At 48.2% G+C, this 18,132-nt stretch overlaps 3 protein-coding genes across 6 annotated transcripts; 1 reads left to right on the top strand and 2 right to left on the bottom strand.

Annotated features, from left to right (window-relative positions):
• The first annotated feature begins 1,549 nt into the window (after positions 1 to 1,549).
• Positions 1,550 to 6,637, top strand: LOC4324160 (NADPH-dependent diflavin oxidoreductase 1). 4 transcript variants are annotated; one of them, XM_015765887.2, is made up of 12 exons: positions 1,550 to 1,775; positions 1,877 to 1,954; positions 2,045 to 2,149; positions 2,758 to 2,817; positions 3,026 to 3,207; positions 3,297 to 3,388; positions 3,954 to 4,028; positions 4,126 to 4,236; positions 4,606 to 4,731; positions 4,846 to 4,965; positions 5,116 to 5,332; positions 5,530 to 6,637. In XM_015765887.2, exons 3-12 carry the CDS (start codon positions 2,106 to 2,108, stop codon positions 6,057 to 6,059), a joined length of 1,557 nt encoding a protein of 518 aa, XP_015621373.1. In that variant the 5' UTR covers positions 1,550 to 1,775; positions 1,877 to 1,954; positions 2,045 to 2,105; the 3' UTR covers positions 6,060 to 6,637. The 4 variants fall into 4 exon arrangements, with proteins under 4 accessions (XP_015621373.1, XP_015621372.1, XP_066159748.1 ...); XM_015765886.2 differs by having other exon boundaries at positions 2,758 to 2,849; XM_066303651.1 differs by having other exon boundaries at positions 2,026 to 2,149; positions 2,758 to 2,849.
• Positions 6,638 to 7,419: 782 nt separating this feature from the next.
• On the bottom strand, positions 7,420 to 10,211 carry LOC4324159 (BURP domain-containing protein 3-like). Its single transcript, NM_001406101.1, has 3 exons — positions 10,099 to 10,211; positions 9,421 to 9,529; positions 7,420 to 8,951 (listed from the first exon to the last, which is right to left on the bottom strand). Exons 1-3 carry the CDS (start codon positions 10,135 to 10,137, stop codon positions 7,810 to 7,812), a joined length of 1,290 nt encoding a protein of 429 aa, NP_001393030.1. The 5' UTR covers positions 10,138 to 10,211; the 3' UTR covers positions 7,420 to 7,809.
• A 6,115-nt stretch (positions 10,212 to 16,326) lies between these two features.
• Positions 16,327 to 17,585, bottom strand: LOC4324158 (heat stress transcription factor C-1b-like). The gene is made up of 2 exons (NM_001428061.1): positions 17,186 to 17,585; positions 16,327 to 17,076 (listed from the first exon to the last, which is right to left on the bottom strand). The coding sequence occupies exons 1-2, from the start codon at positions 17,432 to 17,434 to the stop codon at positions 16,573 to 16,575; spliced, it is 753 nt and encodes a 250-aa protein (NP_001414990.1). The 5' UTR covers positions 17,435 to 17,585; the 3' UTR covers positions 16,327 to 16,572.
• Positions 17,586 to 18,132: the final 547 nt, after the last annotated feature.

Here is an 18,132-nt window from a genome sequence, read left to right as displayed (position 1 = left end):
AATTAAAATATTTTCTATATATAGTATTTCTATACATCTAAAGTTTATAGGCCTAAAGTTTATAGACCTAAAGTTTATAAGTCAAAAGTTTACATCCCCGATTCAAATTTGAATTTGAATTCAAATTTTTTATACATAGTATTTCTATACATAAATTTTTCTAACTTTTTGTTTTTTTAAAATTTTTTTGTGGTTTACTGTAGTATGAAGAGAAGGGAGCGGGTGGGTGATCGCCGAGCGAACGGGGGAGCGATCACCCGCCCATTAGCATTCCCGTAAGATATCTGACTCGCTACGCAGTTTATTTTTTTTGTGCATTTATGGCCAGCTTTCAAAGTTGCACACTTGCAATATGAGTACAGAACTGCTGAAAGCCTCGATTACATAGGCCAACACCATGTGACTGGTATAGCTGGTTTCACAACCTGTACTAGGTGGTGTTTGAGTAGTCCCTTCCACTCAAACACCACCCTAGTACTCCATATGAACATCTTGAAGAAAGTAAAAAATATGAATAAATAATCCTACCTATTCATACCCTTTATTTCCCTTCTTATGATTTCCTAAATATAAAAATAAAAAAACTCAAAGATGAGACGTGACATTTGGGCTGTAGGCTATTACGCAAGACAGAGCCCAACTCCATTGAAACGGAGCGGCCTAAATCAAAGCCCTAGGCTCTCCCAGGTTCTTCTTTTTCCCCCCAACACGATACGCCGTGCCCCTAAACGAGCTGAACTGAGTTAGCCTAAACAAACGAGCAAGCTTGATATCCAGCCATTTTCCTCACCTCTTCGTCGAGAAATTTAACAATATGCCACTCACAGAGGTGGCTTTAACATAATACCACCTTTAGAATGTCATTATTAAAATGCTACTCAATAGAGACAGCTTCTTAATAAAATACCAACTTTAAACTGTTTTAAGGCTTTTTTTTTTACATTTTTCACCAGGGCTTTGCTCGCGAAATGACCGAAATATCCCTTAGTATCGTTTAGATCAGAACAATGCGTTTTTCCTCTCTTTCTCACTACTTCTTCTCGGCGCGCTAGGGGCCGACGCCGCCACCGCCGCCCCAGCGCCGCCCCGTTCGCGCGAGCCCGCCCGGCCGCCGCTGCCGAGAGGAGCTAGGCGACGACACCGTCACACCGTCCCCGGTTGGCCGCCGCTGCTGTCGCCCGTCCGCGCGCGGCCGAGAGGAGCTAGGGAACGACCGCTGCCACCGCCGCCCCGTCTGCACGCCCCCGGCCGGCCGCCGCTGCGTCGCCCGTCCGCGCGCGCGTGCCCGGCCGCCGCCCCGTCTGCACACCCCCCGGCCAGCCGCCGCTGCCGTCGCCCGTCCGCGCGCGGCCCGACTTCCTCTCGGCTGCGCTAGGGGCCGACGCCGCCGCCTCCGCCGCGCCGTCCGCGCGCCACCACTCCAGCGCCAACGCCGGGAAGGAGTCGTCACAGCCGCCTGGGAAGGACACAGGGGTATTTTTGGTATTCTATTAAGGAGGAACATCTATTGAGTCGCATTTTTATAACGACATCTTATAGGGTGGCATTTGGCATATTGTTAAATTTCTCCCTCCTCGCCGCGCCGCTGCGCCTGGTTCCACAAGGTGTCAAGGTCTACGCCCATGGCGGCGACTCCGGCGGCGGACAGCCGCCTCCTCGTCATATACGCCTCGGAGACTGGGAACGCTATGGACGCCGCCGAACGGGTCGGCCGCCAGGCCGAGCGCGGCGGCTGCCCGGCCGTCGACGTCCTCCCCATGGACAGCTTCGACCCCGTAAGCTTCAAACCCTTGAATCCCCAGGGCCACGGTCCTCTCGCCTGACCTCTTGTGATCACAGCTCGACTTGATGCGCATGCTTGTTTTTTTTTTTTCAGAGTTGCCTTCCGAGCGAGAGGTTCGTGGTCTTCGTCGTGTCCACCACGGGGCAGGGTGATCCCCCGGATTCCATGAAGGTATTGGGGATGTGATCCGTTTGGTTTGGTAGGATCTACGTTTCCGATCTGCTAATTGGGTTTTGATTCAGTTGCTTTTGGGCGTGGCAGGGGTTTTGGAGGTACCTTCTTAAGAAGAATTTGGGTGCTAGGTGGCTTGAAGGGGTCAGATATGCTGTGTTTGGGCTCGGAGATTCAGGCTATCAGAAGTACAATGTGAGTCTTATAGCTTAATTATTAGCTTGCTATTGCTGCTGTAGTTTACTATTTTTAGGTATTGTTAGGCAATTATTATTAAGGCCTAGTTTGGAATGTTTGAAATTTTCCTAGTTCCTGTGGCTCTGGGGATTGAACTATTTCCTATGATTCCTTTTCTTCCAAATATGCTTGTGAAGCACAGTGCAGGATAAATGTTATAGCAGCAGTTGATGCCTTTCTCAAATTTTTGGGATCTTGTGAGTATGATTTTGGGAAACCTATTTGTACCTTAGCGATGACTTGTTGCTATGGTAACTGCTTGTAGTGTAATAATACCAAAGGTTTAGAAGTTCCTTTGAGTTACTACAATAGCTTGAGTAAAGCATTTGAAAGCTTGCTGAGGGCTATGGCCTATTTAGTTTGTCATTCTGTACTCTAAATATTACTTCTGTTGCATGTTCCACCATGCTGATATAGTGGCATCTTTTGTTTCCATCAAAATTTATCAAAGCAAATCCAGGCTAGTCCTACAAATGTTTGTTTTTCACAAATCATAATTATTATGGCTTGGAAACTTGTCAAGGGTTCCTGTTTCTGTTCTCTTCACTGATGTTCATCTGCTGCAGTTTGCTGCAAAAAAGCTCGATAAAAGGCTTTTACACCTTGGTGCAGAACCAATCATACAGGTAGGCTTGGGAGATGATCAACACCCTTCAGGGTATGTTTTAATTCCGTTACTTCTTCATTTGCTGTTGTTTCCATACCCGACATGCAAGTCCTGAAGAAGTTAGGTGCCAAACATTTTCCTGGTTGCCAAAATTTGTGCATTCTCCTTTTCTCTTCTCAAACGATTCCTCAAGTTTACTAAACAATTCTTTTGTTGCTGTTTACCAGATATGAAGGAGCTCTAGATCCCTGGTTGCTGTCTTTGTGGGAATCACTGAATCAAACAACTCCATCGCTGTTACCAAGAATGTATGATATCATTAATCCAGATTTGAGTGTCTTAGGAGATGCAAAAGTCGAAGTCATCTATCACTCTTCTGACGAGGCTCAACAAGATTCTAACCTTTTGGGTATGAAGTGACAATCTTTTAATATTTGGTGACTGCAAACAACAGGGTAATATTTCTTTTAAAATTCTAACATCCTGTTTATTCATCAGATTTCAAGAATTTAATTCAGAGAGCGCGCTCAATGTCCCCTTCTCTACAGTTCTATAATAATGACAAAGAACCACATTACATGTTACAGATGGTACGTTCTGTATCCTTTCCAAGAGCTAAAATTTGAGTCACCTTTCATGTTATTTTTGTCATCCATATTTCGATTAATGGTAACTCATTTATAATCTGATACTCTGTATTGAGGTTAAGCTTACTATGCAGTTCTGATTATAGCTATACAGTCATCTCAGGGTATACTCTGCACTTGCACACAACATACTGTCGTATGCCGTGTAAAGGGTAGAAGTTGTAACCCATAATTCAAATATTATATAAGTTCTATTGAACCAAACTGGCACTGACACTTAAAGTTCAATAGTAAACTTACTGGTGACTGCTGAGACACATTTTACGGATCTACTTTTCTATTTGTGCTGAACATATGCTTTCTGTAGTATAAAGGATTATGCTGTTGTTTGTTCTAACTTCTGAGACACCTAGACTAATTGCCCATTGTGGGGATGTCCTACCTGTTGCAGCATTATTGAATAGATTTGATGATGTAAAAATTGTTTTGTGCACTTGTGATTTGGTAGTTTTACCTTTATATGCTTAGTTTTTTGTTGTTGGTTGATGAGGTTGCTAAACTTTTTTAGGTATCAAATCGGTGTTTGACTAAGGAAAATTCTGACAGAGACGTGCGCCACTTTGAACTGGAAAATCCATCTTCTGTATGTTCTTTGTACCATTTATGATGTATTACCACAATCACTTTGTTAGGTGTAATATAGACAGATTGAAATTGTCTCCTTTTTTTTTTCATGTTAGGGCATCACTTATCAAGTTGGCGACGCGCTAGAAATTCTACCAAGTCAGAGTCCATCAGCTGTTGACTCTTTCATTGAACGCTGTAAATTGGATCCAGATTGTTACATAACGGTATGGGGATCTGTATTGTGGTTTCCGTTATATCATGTGGAATAATTACTTCTACCTTTGTGATTTTCTCTGCCACATATGCAACTTTATTTAGTATTGTCATACTTTTACTGTATGATTTCAAATTGGGAGCTTGGCGCTTACTGTTTACTGGGAAAAAAAATGAAATACTAACAGGATTTTCATGTTACTAGCAAGCAATCATCCATGTAGTCATTTTTTAAAAACAAAAAACATGTTGTTCTTGATTTTATCCCCCAAAGAATGTCGAGACATTTAGTTATTTCTTTGATATCTTCTCAATCAGTACCAACCTGTTATAGTTATGTAGCTAACTAGAGAGGATATTTTTCCTTTTGGTCTGCCCAGGTTCGAGCCAAGGACAGGGTTAAAATTTCCAAAGGTTCACTTTTGAAAGATCGTATCAAGTTAAAAACCTTTGTTGCTTTGACAATGGATGTCGCATCAGCTTCCCCTCGGCGATATTTCTTTGAGGCAAGACATCATCCTTAATGCCTTGTTTATGCAACAGCTTTTTTGTTTTTTTTATTTCTTATTGATTCTTGTGATATCCTGATGCCTACAAGGAAGTCTAATGTTTTGCTGTAGGTCATGAGCTTTTTTGCAACGGCTGAACATGAAAAGGAAAAGCTTCAGTATTTTGCATCTCCGGAAGGAAGAGATGACCTTTATCAGTACAATCAAAAGGAGGGCCGAACTATTCTAGAAGTAAGCAATGCATTTACTGAAGATTTTTCCTAATAATGTTCGTGCAGTACATGCCTCAGCTTTTTAGCTGATACATGACAATAGGCCTTCGTCCTTTTAACTCTTCATGGTTCAACTCTGACATGTGTTTTTTTTTTTTGCTGCTTTTAGGTATTGGATGATTTTCCCTCTGTACAAATGCCTTTTGAATGGTTGGTGCAACTAACGCCTCCATTAAAGAAAAGAGCCTTTTCCATATCATCATCTCCATTAGCAAAACCAAATCAAATACACTTGACTGTTAGCATAGTGTCATGGCGTACTCCTTTCAAAAGGATGCGGCGGGGTCTCTGCTCTTCATGGCTGGCTGGGCTAAATCCAAATGAAGGTATTCCTCGCTTCTACTTAATTACATAGAGACCTCTATGCGTGTGTTTTCTTCTGTTCTTTTTTTAGGTTGATTGCTCCTCATTTTGCGTGCCATAGTATTCTATTCAATTAATCCTAACTCCAGCTCTGCACACTGCCATGATAAAAACGGGTTACAAGTCATTCAATCCTTTCTTACAGTATGTTATTATGCAGAAAATCTTATACCATGTTGGGTACACCACGGTTCTTTGCCTCCTCCACATCCATCGACTCCACTTATTCTTATTGGACCAGGAACTGGATGTGCACCATTCTGTGCATTTGTTGCGGAAAGGGCTGCACAGAGTACATCAGAAGCAACAGCACCCATTCTATTCTTCTTTGGCTGTAGAAATCAAGAAAATGATTTTCTATACAAGGACTTCTGGTATGCTCATGCCCATGACCAGGGGGTATTGTCCTCGAAAAATGGCGGTGGTTTCTTTGTTGCCTTTTCTAGAGATCAGCCTCAAAAAGTCTATGTGCAGCACAGGATAAGGGAGCAGAGTGCAAGAGTGTGGAATTTACTAAAGTCTGGGGCTGCAATATACATTGCAGGCTCGTCTACCAAAATGCCAGCTGATGTTACAGCTGCACTGGAAGAAGTTATCTGTCAAGAAACCGGTTGTTCAGAAGAGGAAGCCTCGATATGGCTCAGGAAACTAGAAAGGAACGGCAAATTTCACACTGAGACCTGGTCATAGTTATGGTAGTTTCTAATCAAAATGGCTTAAAAATGTACGCATCGTCAGGTTTCCACAAATGTGTGGCAAATAACAAACAGAATTTTGGTGTAGATCAGTGTTGTTAAAATTGGAGAGGTATATTCACGTCCACATTCATAAATGAAAAATAATTCCTGGACAAAACAATTATAATGGGAAGACATAGCACGTCGGTTTAACCCCTTCACTTCCGGCTGGATGATGAAGATTTTGGAATGAGGATGAAGAGATATGGTTTTGATTTTGGATACTCTTGATGAATGATGACACAAGAAGAGAACATTTCATTAGAATTCAGGTGAGAGCATCACACACCAGCTCATGATGCATTTGATACCTCTGTATACCTTCGTTTCCATGCAGTTTCTGTTGGACTTCTAAGGATGCAGACTGTTGACACCGGTTGATAGGGATTCTTTAGTTCTTGCTACAATATGGTTAATATTCATTTCAACAATCATTTTGCATAGCGAAATGTTGCTAGTATTGTTGTTTGTCTTGTGGTTGTGAATTTAGACCCTACCTGCCATCTAAAGTATTATCCTCAACCTTAAGCAGACTGTTGATTTGACTTTCCATGGTGATGTGAGATTTATTTGGTTAGTACTGGAGCTAGATGGCGCCGTGGCGAGAGCCACCTAGGCTGTGGTTAGTTCACGCCAAAATTGAAAGTTTGGTTGAAATTGAAATAATGTGACGAAAAAATTGGAAGTTTGTGTGTGTAGGAAAGTTTTGATGTGATAGAAAAGTTGGAAGTTTGAAGAAAAACTTTGGAACTAAACATGGCCCTAGTTCAGTTCAGTTGGTCTAGTTTGCTACCCAAATGTTTATGCAGGTAACACCAACAAGGAGATAAGAGAAGTAAAATACCAGTGTTTAGTTCCTCCAAAAAAATTTTTTACGTATACGGACGCATATTTAAAGTATTAAATGTTTACTGTAGTACCATATTATCAAATCATGGTGTAATTAGACTCAAAAGATTCGTCTTGCAATTTACATGCCGGAATTTTTGGTGTAGTAAATATTTATTGTAGTACCACATTATTAAATGTTTTTTTTTCACATTTAATACTCCATGCATGTGTCCAAACATTTGATGTGCTGGAATTTTTGGAAGTTTGAAGGAACTAAACACAACAGCCTATGTTTATTATTGCATTCACAGCAGCCTATGTTTATTATTGCATTCACATACTGAACTATGTCGAACAACTAATCCCCTGTGTGCCGGTTTTAGAGTTTCCGGCACCGAGGGACACTATGGAAACTATTTCCTATTTGTTGTACTGTATTAGTGTCCCTCGTGCAATCCTTGTTAACAAAACGAAATCAAACACATTTGACTGTTTGCATTGCCATTAGAATTTAGGTGAGAGCACTGTACTACCATCTTCAGTCTTGGGGTCTTTGCCCTGCTTGATTGAGTTTCCTTAGGAATGATCGAACGGAGCTAGATGGCACTGATAAAGAGATAAGTAAATACTTGTCTGTTTATTGCACCCGCATACTAAAACTATACATCAAACAGCAAGCCCACCCGTATCATCTACTAGCAGGCTGGCGATGCTGGCAACACCATCCAAATAACAAAGAACCAAATTGCGTGCATACAAATATGTAAGATAGTAAGACACCATACAGTATAGCATCTGCATGGAGCCTAGCTAGATTCTAGAGCATAAGCAACCAACTCGATCAGGCGCCAAGATTGGCAGCCGATCATCAGCTAGCCGCTGCGTGTCCAGACGACGTGGTCCTGCGGCAGGAAGTGGCAGACCGGCACCGTGCCTGGCTTCACCTTGAGCACCTGGAACGCGACGTGCTTCGGGTTCCACCCGGCCGTGTCGGCGTGGCACACCGCGACGGCCTCCACGCCCGTGCCGTCCCTGCCGGCCATCGACACCGCGTACGCCCGCGTCGCCCGCGTCAGGTGGCACGCGAACACGGCGTACGCGTACGGCTCCGCGTGGCAGGCGACGAGCTGGTCCTGGTCGCCGCCGGCCGCCGCGCGCTTCACCGCCGTCACGGTGTACTCCTGCTCCGGCGACCCTTCCTTCCCGACCACGGTCGACGCGGCCCTCACGTGGCTGGTCCCGAGGCTCGACGTGGCGAAGTCGACCATGGACTCGAGCGACGTGGCGCACGCCTTCCTCTCGCCCTGCGCCGGCGGCGCCTCGCAGTCGCGCAGCGTCTGCGCCATCTCCGCCGCCTCGACGGAGCCCGGCTTCACGGAGAAGCGGCTGAGGATCTCCGGGACCTTCTCGGAGGAGAACGGCATGGCGTCGGCCTCGCTCCTGGGGAGGAACTTCTCTCCGGCGGTGGTGGCCGTGAAATGTACGGCCATCGTCTTCCCGGGGTGGAGGTCCTTCTCCAAGAAGAAGAGCGCCACGTTGGGGTCGTCGTGCAGCTGCGTCTCCGTTGCGGCGTAGTTGTAGATGAAAGGTGCGACGTTGACGTGGACAGGCTTGCCCCGGGGCTTCACGTTGACGCCGACGCCGCCCTTCCCGACGCCGACGGTGGTGCCCCCGGGCTTGCCGTAGCCTGGCTGCACGTTCACGCCGACGCCGCCCTTACCGACGCCGACGGTGGTGCCGCCGGGCTTGCCGTACCCAGGCTGCACGTTCACGCCCACGCCTCCTTTCCCGACGCCGACGCTGGTGCCTCCGGGCTTGCCATAGCCAGGCTTGACGTTGACTCCCACGCCGCCCTTCCCGACGCCGACCGTGGTGCCGCCGGGCTTGCCGTAACCAGGCTTCACGTTCACGCCGACGCCACCCTTGCCTACATCAACGGTTGTGCCGCCGGGCTTGCCGTGCCCCGCGTCGACATGGACGCCGCCCCCGCCGACGTTCACCGACGTGCCTCCGCCTGTATAGTAGGCAATCAAGGAGAAGAGAGTTCGTTAATAAGTTGATCAAAGTAATCTGTATCCAGAGTGTGGAGGATGGATTCAAATCCCTCTGTGGACATCCACCCGTTTCTTGCATGCCACCTAAATGATTATGATAAAATTCTAAAAAATTTCACAAAATAGGTTAATATGTAATATAGCACTTCACAAAATTCGACTTCTACAAGCTGTAGCAAAAATAACAAATCAAACTCTAACTAGTATACATATATTCACAGTCAAATTTGTTATTTTTGTCACAACTTGTAAAAGTCGAATTTGAACTTGCATGTTTGTGAAGTGTTATATTACATATTAACCTATCATGTCAATTTTTGTGAAAATTTTTTACAACCATTTAGATGGCATGCAAGAAACGGGTGGACGTCCACCCGAGTGTTTAAAACAGTTTCCCCCGGAGTGTATCAAAGCTGTTAGCTTAATCACCTGCAGTGCTGAGAAGCTGAGAGAGCGAGCTCGGGATGGGAGAGTTGGGAAGAGCTGATTTCCAGTATTGCTCCGGAGTCCGAGCGGCATGGCTTCCTACTGAAGCGATCTGTATGCAAATTTACAGGTTACTACAGTTTCAACGTGTTTCAGATCAGTACTCCAGCTTGAATAATACTATACTGATTTTGCTGAGTCTATCAAACGTGAAGCTCAATGGCCATCTCTCAGTTGCTCGATACATTCAGAAAGTGACCAGCTATGCAAATAGTACAGCAAAATCAGAGTAGCTTTGCACCTTGCTGGGTGAACTCGACCTGTCAATGTGCTATATACGTGCAAACCTTCTCATGTAACCGACTACAGCACCAACTGGCTTTCCACAAAAGTTCCTCTTTTTTTTATAACACAAAAAGTTACTTTTAGGTATGAGCATATACCAGTATAATACATGCTGAGAGTTTGAAACAGAAAAATGCTGTGACTGAGCTGAATCTTTGCATTTGCAACTGGCATGTGGCATGCAACACATAACAGCCATCAAAACAGGGCAGAACAGAGCATTTCCTTACAAAAATAACACCGCCTATGCATGTACTCCAAGAGGGTCGGAGATGATGAGAAAAATAAATAAATAAATAAATAAACAGACGAGCTGCCTGATAATGAGGAACTGACCAACAGGAAGCCAAGGAGGCAGGCGAGGAGCCTATCCATGGAGACGCCAATGAGCAAAACCTGACGAGGCAAAGATTGAGCTGCGCTTGGAACGATGCAGGTGATGGGCCTTTGCAACCAACACAGATCCGGGTTTATTTATAGAACCGGGACAGGGAGTAGCTAGGGAGTTGGGGGAATTAAATTGGCACAAGCCGATGAATTAATCGCGCTGAGCAATACAGCAGCACTAGCGCCACTGCTATGCCTGTAACAGTACAAGTAACCAGTGTGTTTACTCTGCTCCTAGCTAGAGATCGCTGTGTTGCTGAATGCTGACACGCGGAGATCACCGGAGATGGTACACCTAACAGTTACCGGTGCTAGCTACAGAGACTCCAACGCAGCCACAATTGGCTCAACCGTCCCTGCCTCAGCTGAGCTCGCGTTATTGAATGCCGCCCGCCGGCCATCGCCGTCGCCGTCGCCGTCCCATGCCGATGCCGGTATGCCGCATTGCCAACGCGTGGATCTCCTCCGGTTGACGGTTGCACGGTGAACTCATATCTCCGATCCTTCTAGTGTATAAGAACGCAAGCAATCACCGGACCAATCCATGGACCATATCGAACAGATGAACACCATAATTAAGCGTCCATCTCTGGTGGTTGTAGGATGTAGTTTCAGGGCACATATTGTCCATAGAAGTTATTAAATCTAGCCATGCTGGCCGGCATGTACCCGTGCACGTTGTACGGGCTAGATCAAGCGAGTGCGTGTATCAAATGGCGCAACCTAATTAGCTAAACAGTCCTGCGATGACAGAGCAATGCTGTTTGCGACTTTGCGTGCATGTAGCAAGCCTGAATGGCCACTAATGGAGTGTGGAAAACTGGGCAGCTCGTCTCACTTTCGGTTGGGAGTTGGCTGGAGACATGCGCAGGAACTTGAAGAACAAGAGCTGAATTTCCCCTGCCATACGTCGCGCACCCACCACCTTTCCGCCGCCGGATCATGAATTTGACTCATGGTTGGCGAAGGATTCTTTCTCCAGATATATTTCATGGTTCTACTAACCTAGGGTTTAAGCAAATGGATCAGAAGTACGCTGCTGTTTCCTAAGAACACTGTTGAGACTGTTAGTTAATGCACAAAACACTGCTCAGCTGTCATTAGTTAGGGTCAATTACTTGTTATGCATACCCATGTTCTGATGTTCAGATGCTCTTAACTGCTTTCTCCCATGGTGCAGCGCAATGCCACCGTACCAAGCCTGAAAGTGATCGAGATCGAGACTTTTACCTTCCTACTCTCCCCTGCAGGTACTTAGTTTCCAGAACCATCCCCTCAAATGAGCTACTAGTACTTTGTAGTATGCTTAATGTAATGCGATCTGGATGACTAAACTCTACCTGCTTGTGTACGGTCCTTTTGCAACGTTGCAAATGCTTCCTAGTTTATGACATACACTGTGCTGATCCATTGAAAGTAGCAACCAATCGAGCTGCACCGACACTAGAAAGAAATGGTGAGTTACGTAGTGAAGCGATCTGATCATCTGATCCAGTAGTATGTTTTGGTCGCAAACAGATTATCATGACTGACGGTGAGTTGGTGACGATGGAAGATTTCACCCAAAGAGAGAAAGAATGTACCATTGTTCTGGCCAGTAACCACCGAGAGTTGGTTAACGCGCCATGCCGCAATATCAGATTCTTTCCAAACTCCAGAGGCATTAAACCACTGGTTGCACTGCTTGTCTGAAAGACCGACAAATCTTCAAAGACTGCCTGATGAATGATATGGCATCTGAATGCATGCCGTCGATCATAAATACTCCATCCATCTCAAAATATAAATTTTTTTGGGTGGACAAGTCATATCTTAATACTACGAATCTAAAGATGCTATTATTTAGATTCATAGTTATAGCATGTATCTCATTTACCTAAGAATACTTGCCGTCGATCATAAATACTTCATCCGTTCCAAAATATAAATTTTATTGGGTGGAGGAGTCATATCTTAATACTATAAATCTGAATATCTTATTATCCAGATTTTTATTATCCAGATTTATAGTTCTAGCATGTGTCTCATCCACCTAAGATTTCTTATATCTGGGAATGGAGGAAATACATTACCACATTGCCATGTGCCAATAAGGAAGAAACAACATGTACTAAACACAAAAAGGAAATGGGATTAAATCGGATTTCTTATTTTTGCTGCATCGTTATTTTTCACCGGAGCCGTGTTTTACCATCGATTTGGCTATTCTTCGCATCCACGACGAGACGTTAAACTGGCGGTAAGCCAGTACGGCTCTCCTTAATTACGTCGTGGAGGTTGGACGTTGGTTGGTAGTACGACGTTACGTGCGAGTGACTGCGAAGCCATCCTTAATTTGCCACGGAAAACACCTTTTCTAGATGCGATGGTTAACTAAACTACTCGATCGTTAATTATGTTTTTGCGAAATAAGTTTCAACAATTAATTCTGGTGTGCGTGTCGGAACTATACAAAGATAGTTGAACAAAGCTGGCACAGTGGCCATCCAAATGATTCCGGACTCGCAGCAATGGCCCCATGAGCACCAGCATGGACACTATTCGCAGTACTCGAAGGAGTAATTTGGCCGTTGCACCTAACCTAACAGTCATCTTGTTCATGGCGGGAGGTGAGATCGCCCTGCGGCCCTGCCACATTTTTTGCAGTTGCTTTACTTGCGTACAAACCTTCTTCACTTCTTGTAGTGGGGAAAATTGGAGAAGATCTCTGCAACACCTAGGAAAGATTGAGCACCGGACAGATTGATCGCCAAATGATACTTGCTCATTAAAGTAGCAGCAGGACAATGATCGCCTTGTGGTGGAATGGAGAATTATTCAGATTCGGATTAATAGACCCAACTTTTGGATTAAAACAGGGCTTGATGGGGTGCATCCTTGTAGCTGAAGCTTTGCTCCATTGGATGTTTTTTTTACTTCTTCATGTTGGGCTTTATGTATTTGTCAGGTGGTAAGAGAGCTATAGTGTGAATCTATTCCGTTCAAAAAAAAATTCCGTTCAAAAAATAGTGTGAATCTATAGTTCGTAGCCCTTCCCTGTATGTGTTCTGTTCGTCTGTTCCTATGGAGCCAATATCTGCAGAAAAGCTCGTTCGCAAAAAATATATCTGCAGAAAAGCACTGCATCGGCATTCTGTCGGCACTCGGCACCCATGTTTCTCAGTTGGGCCGAGGAGCGTACCTTTCAATAAGACCCAGGCCTACATTGGATTTAGCCCAATGTAGTCGCTTTCGTTTTGAGAGATTCCCAATTGGAAAAAGTACACCTAAGGTCCCTCAACTTGTCATCGAGTTACAAAATTATCCCCGAACCACAAAACCAGGTCCCTTCGGTGGTTTTGATCCCGGTTTTGTCATACGTGGCGGCTGAGTAAGTGTGGAACCCATGTAGGGCCCCACATGTCAGGACGCCACGTAAGCACACTCTCTATTCCCCTTCCGCTCACTTCCTCACTCTCTCTCTCTCTCTCTCACTTCTCCTCTGCAGGATCACGGCCGGTAGGGGAGGAGTGCCGGCGGCTGGCGGAGGAGGAGGTCCGGCGCGGCAGGTGCGGCGGGCGCGAACGGCGGCCAACAGGGGAGGAGGGCCGGCGCGACGGGCACGGCCGGCGGCCGGCAGGGGAGGAGCCCCTGGCCTGGCGCGTGCGGCGGGGGCGTCTGGTGGCCGGCAGGGGAGGAGGGTCGCGCGCGGCGGGCGCAGCTGGCGGCCGGCAGGGGGGAGCGCAGCGGAGAGGAGGGCCGGCGCGACGGACGGCGGGGAAGGAGCGGGGATGGGCTAACAATGGGCGGGGAGAGGAGCGGAGGTGGAGACGGACGTGGTTGCGGCGTCACCGGCGACGGTCTCTTCCTCACCTTCGCCTCGCGTCGTCTCGCTCTCCGCTCTACTCGACGGGAGGCGACTCCAGCGGTCGCCCGCGCGTCCTCCTAAACCTAGCGGCGTTGGCCCTCGTTGGCGGCGGCGACACTAGCTGGCGAAGACGAGCGGGGAGAGAAGCAGCGGCCGACGGAGAGGAGCTTGGCGTTGGTGGTGGCGGCCGTCGGCTAGACCCAGCGAGCGCCGTCCTCTGCCAGGAACGCGTAGCGGCGAGACCGGACGTCGAGCCCGGTGGGCTTGTCCGAGAGGTCGAGCTCGACACCCATGGCGTGCGCAAGCTCCCCGTTGCCGTCGGAAAGGAGGAGCACCTCATCACGGCGGCATCATCCGAGACTTTGCAGACTCGCCGGCCTCCTCACTTCACCCCGTCGGCCTCCTCCCCACCTGCCGGTTGCGGTGGCGGTGGCGGTGGCGGTGGGGGCGGCGTGGGGGAAGGCCCTCCTGGTCTGGTGCTCCCGCGCTGTCGCTTCCTCTCATCTTCTTCTCCATGACCACTATAAATACACAATACACCTTGCCATGCACACTCCCAGGCCTAGCACACAGCAAGCAGCAGTAGCAGCAGCAAGCTCGAGCTAGCTACAAGTACAAGCTAGCAGCCTAGCAAAGCTCGATCGATAGCAATGGCGGCGAAGATGGTGCTTGTTCGGGCGGTGAGCCTCCACACCGTGGCCATGGCGGCGAGCGCCTGCGGCTCCGACTGCTCGCCGGCGCCGAGGTCGACGCCGACGCCCAGTACCGGGTCATCGTCGAGCCCACGCGACGCGCTGAAGCTGCGTGTGTGCGCCAACGTGCTCGGCCTCTGCTGCTCCCTGCTGCTCGCTGCTCGACGGCCTTCTCCCGCGTCGCAGCCGCCGCCCGCCGCCCGCCGCCTCCTCCTCTCACGCCTCGCCCCGGCGGCCTCCTCCCCAGCTGCCGGCCGGCTCGCCCAGAGAAGAGAAGAGTGAGAGAGAGAGGAGGAGGAAGAAAGGAGAGTCGGAGAGGAGGGGAGAGAGAGAGGATGATGACGTGGCATACTGACACGTGGGGTCTATGTGGGTCCCACGCTGACTCAGCCGTCACGTTGGATAAAATCGGGTCAAAACCACCGAAGGATCTAAAGTGAGCAGTTTTGATTAGTTAAGGGACGCCAGATATCTGGTTTTGTGGTTAAGGGACGATTTTGAATCTCGATGATAAGTTGAGGGACCTTTGGTGTACTTTTTCCTTCCCAATTTGCTCTTTTCGCCGGGCCATTCCAGAGTTTCCCAAACCACCGGAGCCGGGGTCACCGCGCCCCGACAGTAAGCACGGTTAACGCGCGGTAACCGTGGTAAACCATACGAAACCGTGTAAATTTTATCAAAAATTTAAATTTATTTGAATTTAAGGAGGTTACCGTGATTTCCTTTTAATGTACCCCGTGGTAAGCGCGGTAACCACAATAACCGCGCGGTTACCAGCGGTTTAGTAAACCCGCCATTCCCAATTTGCTCTCACATAGAGAATGCCCATCTCTGTCACTGGTCGCTGAAAAAGAACCAGTTTTTAGTAAACGAATCCAATTCATCTTTTTCCCCAACTCTCTCTCCAAGAGTCCAAATCTGGTTCCGTGAAAATATCTACAAAAAAGGATATTACAGGTTGAATGTCACGAGCACATGTTACCATGTTGAAAGTGGATGGCACCAAAGGTCGGTAATGGACGGGATGAGTTCGAGGCTTCGAGCAGGGGGGTGTTGGTCTTGTCATCGGTGGACATTAGTAGCCAAACCGAAAGGAAGGATACGAATTAACCACGCGAATAAGTTAGGTTGTTTCAGATCAGTTATTTCGAAGATGGAATTGACAGACCGCCACCAATGTTTCAAGCTTGGTGGTTTCTTCATGGTACATGGTACTAACTTCAAGGAGACAAATCAACAAACTGTGATTTCTATTGTGATGAAAACATTGGATTAGTAGCATATTCTGGGTAGTACTTAAGACTGTTCGATGCAAATTTCGGGGTAGTACTTAAGACTGTTCGATGCAAATTCAAGGGTCTAAACTAATTCTATGTATAATACTGTTCACACGTAGACGTATTGTAGCATCAGATCTTAATTGTTCATTGAAAAATAGATGGCTACGATTGTGTGCTATCTCTAACGTGCAATCGTAGTTAAGACTCTACTGGATCTCGCAGCCATCCATTTTTTAATTGAACGGTTATAAGTCCTGACGCTTCAGTTCTACTATTGCTAGTTTGCTACAGTACCTTCATAGGCATCGCAGAGAGGATTAAGAGCCTAGCTTGAAAGAAGAGAGTGGTCTACTGTCCTGAGCATAAGCCTAACATCTCTCTCTCAGAAGTCGTAAGCACGATACATTGAACAAAATAGGCGTTATTAGCCCCTCGATAGTCGATATATACACACAAATCCAACGATAGCTACTTAGCCAAACTCTCCTATTATGCTTAAGTACACTAACTTAACAGTAGGCAACTAAACCGAGGCGAAGTTACACTGTTGTTATATATACAACGGGGGACTGCGTACGTGTACACCTATCTGGCCCTGTTGCGGCTAGTAGAACACTTGGCCAAGAACAGAGAACGGGAACGGCACGGTGCCTCTGCTCTGCGCCATCTCGGCCGCGTCGCCGCCGGTCGCCACGCCGCCGCGCCCCGTGTCGGCCCCGATCCGCCGCCTCTTGCAGGGATCGGACCCGTTGTTGCCGGCCGCGGCCAGCTCCTCCTTCTTGGCGAGCATGGCGCGCAGCACGACGCCCGGTTCGTCGGCGAGCTTGGCGAGGAACGCCATCATCTGGCCCGGGCGGCTCTCGGCGGCGCGCAGCCTCTGGTCCATGGCCTGGAGCTCCTCCTCCATGCCCCTCTGCTCCTCCCGCAGCCGCTGCACCGCCTCGATGGTGCCCCGCACCTCCTCCCCTTCCTCGCACAGCTCCCTGCACCCCGGCGCCGCCCCGCCCTTCTTCTTCTTGCGCACGATCCGCGGCAGCAGCTGCGCCTGCCCCCGCAGGAACGACTCGTGCGCGAACTCCCACCTGTCCGGATCCACCTTGCGGAATCCCTGAGAGAGAAGACAGCAGCAACGGAAAGAGTTACAACCATGACGACACACGAAGCCACACACAGAGCTATGCACAGATGGCAGAAGCAGAGGAGGCGCATATACATACGTAGGTGTTGAGCTGCCGGACGAAGCTGGCGAAGTTGCGGTGCTTGAAGTAGGAGGGGAGGAGGAAGTCGGAGAAGGCGGCGGGGTCGAGCACGAGGAACGTGTTGCCGGCGCCTCCCCAGCGCACGACGGCGTTCGTCGACGGGTCGCTCACCATGTGGAACGTCTTCGCCACGAACGGCGCGACGGCGCCTGGGCCCCCGTCGCCGGCGGCCTGGAGCTGGTGGACCTTGCACTCGCCGCCCATCATAGTGCCACAACCGATCGTGTAATTCGCAAGTATCCTCCCGGTTCGGTCGTGGCAGCGCGCCCGCGGAACAGGATAAGAAAAAAGCGCTCGCTTTTTCCTCGCTAAGATTTGTTCCGTTCGTCGGTGGGGGCAAGGGAGGGAGTGAGCGCGCAAGATATTTCCGCCCGGGGCGGTGAGGCCTATATAGCGGTTTCGATAGATATATCTCACGTAGGCTCGGTGCGCGCGCGTGCCGACCTTATCGGGGTCGCGTCGCGGTGGTGGCGGCACGGGCTTGGGCCGCGAGCGCTCGGGCAGGTGGGATGGGAGGGAGTGCCCGCTTGGGGGCTCGATCGGGCAAACGGCGGCAACAAATGGAGGCATCCGATTTGCCCCGTGACGTGGTGACGGTGGTGCCTGCTGATTTTGCGAGGATTCGGGCTTGTCGCATACGGGCCACGTGTGGCGGCACACGGGCGTAAAGCGTCGCGCTGTCTCCCGCGGCATGGCATCTCCGTTAGGGAAGCTCGCCTCTTTTTTTTTTTTCTTGCTTTTCCTATTTTGGCTTGCGACTTGATATCGTTGTTATTGGACAGGACAGAAGATCGGTCATATAAATCTCGGTGTTCGGATCACATCCGATCTTTTCTGGTGTTCTCCTCCTCCGTATGAGAGCAGTATGTTTCCTTTGCAATTTACAGTCCATGTAATGCCCCTGA

The sequence above is a fragment of the Oryza sativa genome, chromosome 1 (assembly GCF_034140825.1).
Source record: "Oryza sativa Japonica Group chromosome 1, ASM3414082v1".
NCBI classification, from domain to species: domain Eukaryota; kingdom Viridiplantae; phylum Streptophyta; class Magnoliopsida; order Poales; family Poaceae; genus Oryza; species Oryza sativa.
Note: the sequence above shows the minus strand (reverse complement) of the source record. Positions and strands in the feature narration are given on the sequence as shown.

Coding starts and splice junctions, on each gene's coding strand:
- LOC4324160 (XM_015765886.2), top strand. CDS start 1,623: ATGGCGGCGACTCCGGCGGCGGACAGCCGCCTCCTCGTCATATACGCC. Junction 1,776..1,876: donor CCATGGACAGCTTCGACCCC/GTAAGCTTCAAA, acceptor TTTTTTTTTCAG/AGTTGCCTTCCGAGCGAGAG. Junction 4,237..4,605: donor ATCCAGATTGTTACATAACG/GTATGGGGATCT, acceptor TGGTCTGCCCAG/GTTCGAGCCAAGGACAGGGT.
- LOC4324158 (NM_001428061.1), bottom strand. CDS start 17,434: ATGATGGGCGGCGAGTGCAAGGTCCACCAGCTCCAGGCCGCCGGCGAC. Junction 17,077..17,185: donor TCCGGCAGCTCAACACCTAC/GTATGTATATGC, acceptor CTTCTCTCTCAG/GGATTCCGCAAGGTGGATCC.
- LOC4324159 (NM_001406101.1), bottom strand. CDS start 10,137: ATGGATAGGCTCCTCGCCTGCCTCCTTGGCTTCCTGTTG. Junction 9,530..10,098: donor GCCTCCTTGGCTTCCTGTTG/GTCAGTTCCTCA, acceptor ATTTGCATACAG/ATCGCTTCAGTAGGAAGCCA. Junction 8,952..9,420: donor TCAGCTTCTCAGCACTGCAG/GTGATTAAGCTA, acceptor CCTACTATACAG/GCGGAGGCACGTCGGTGAAC.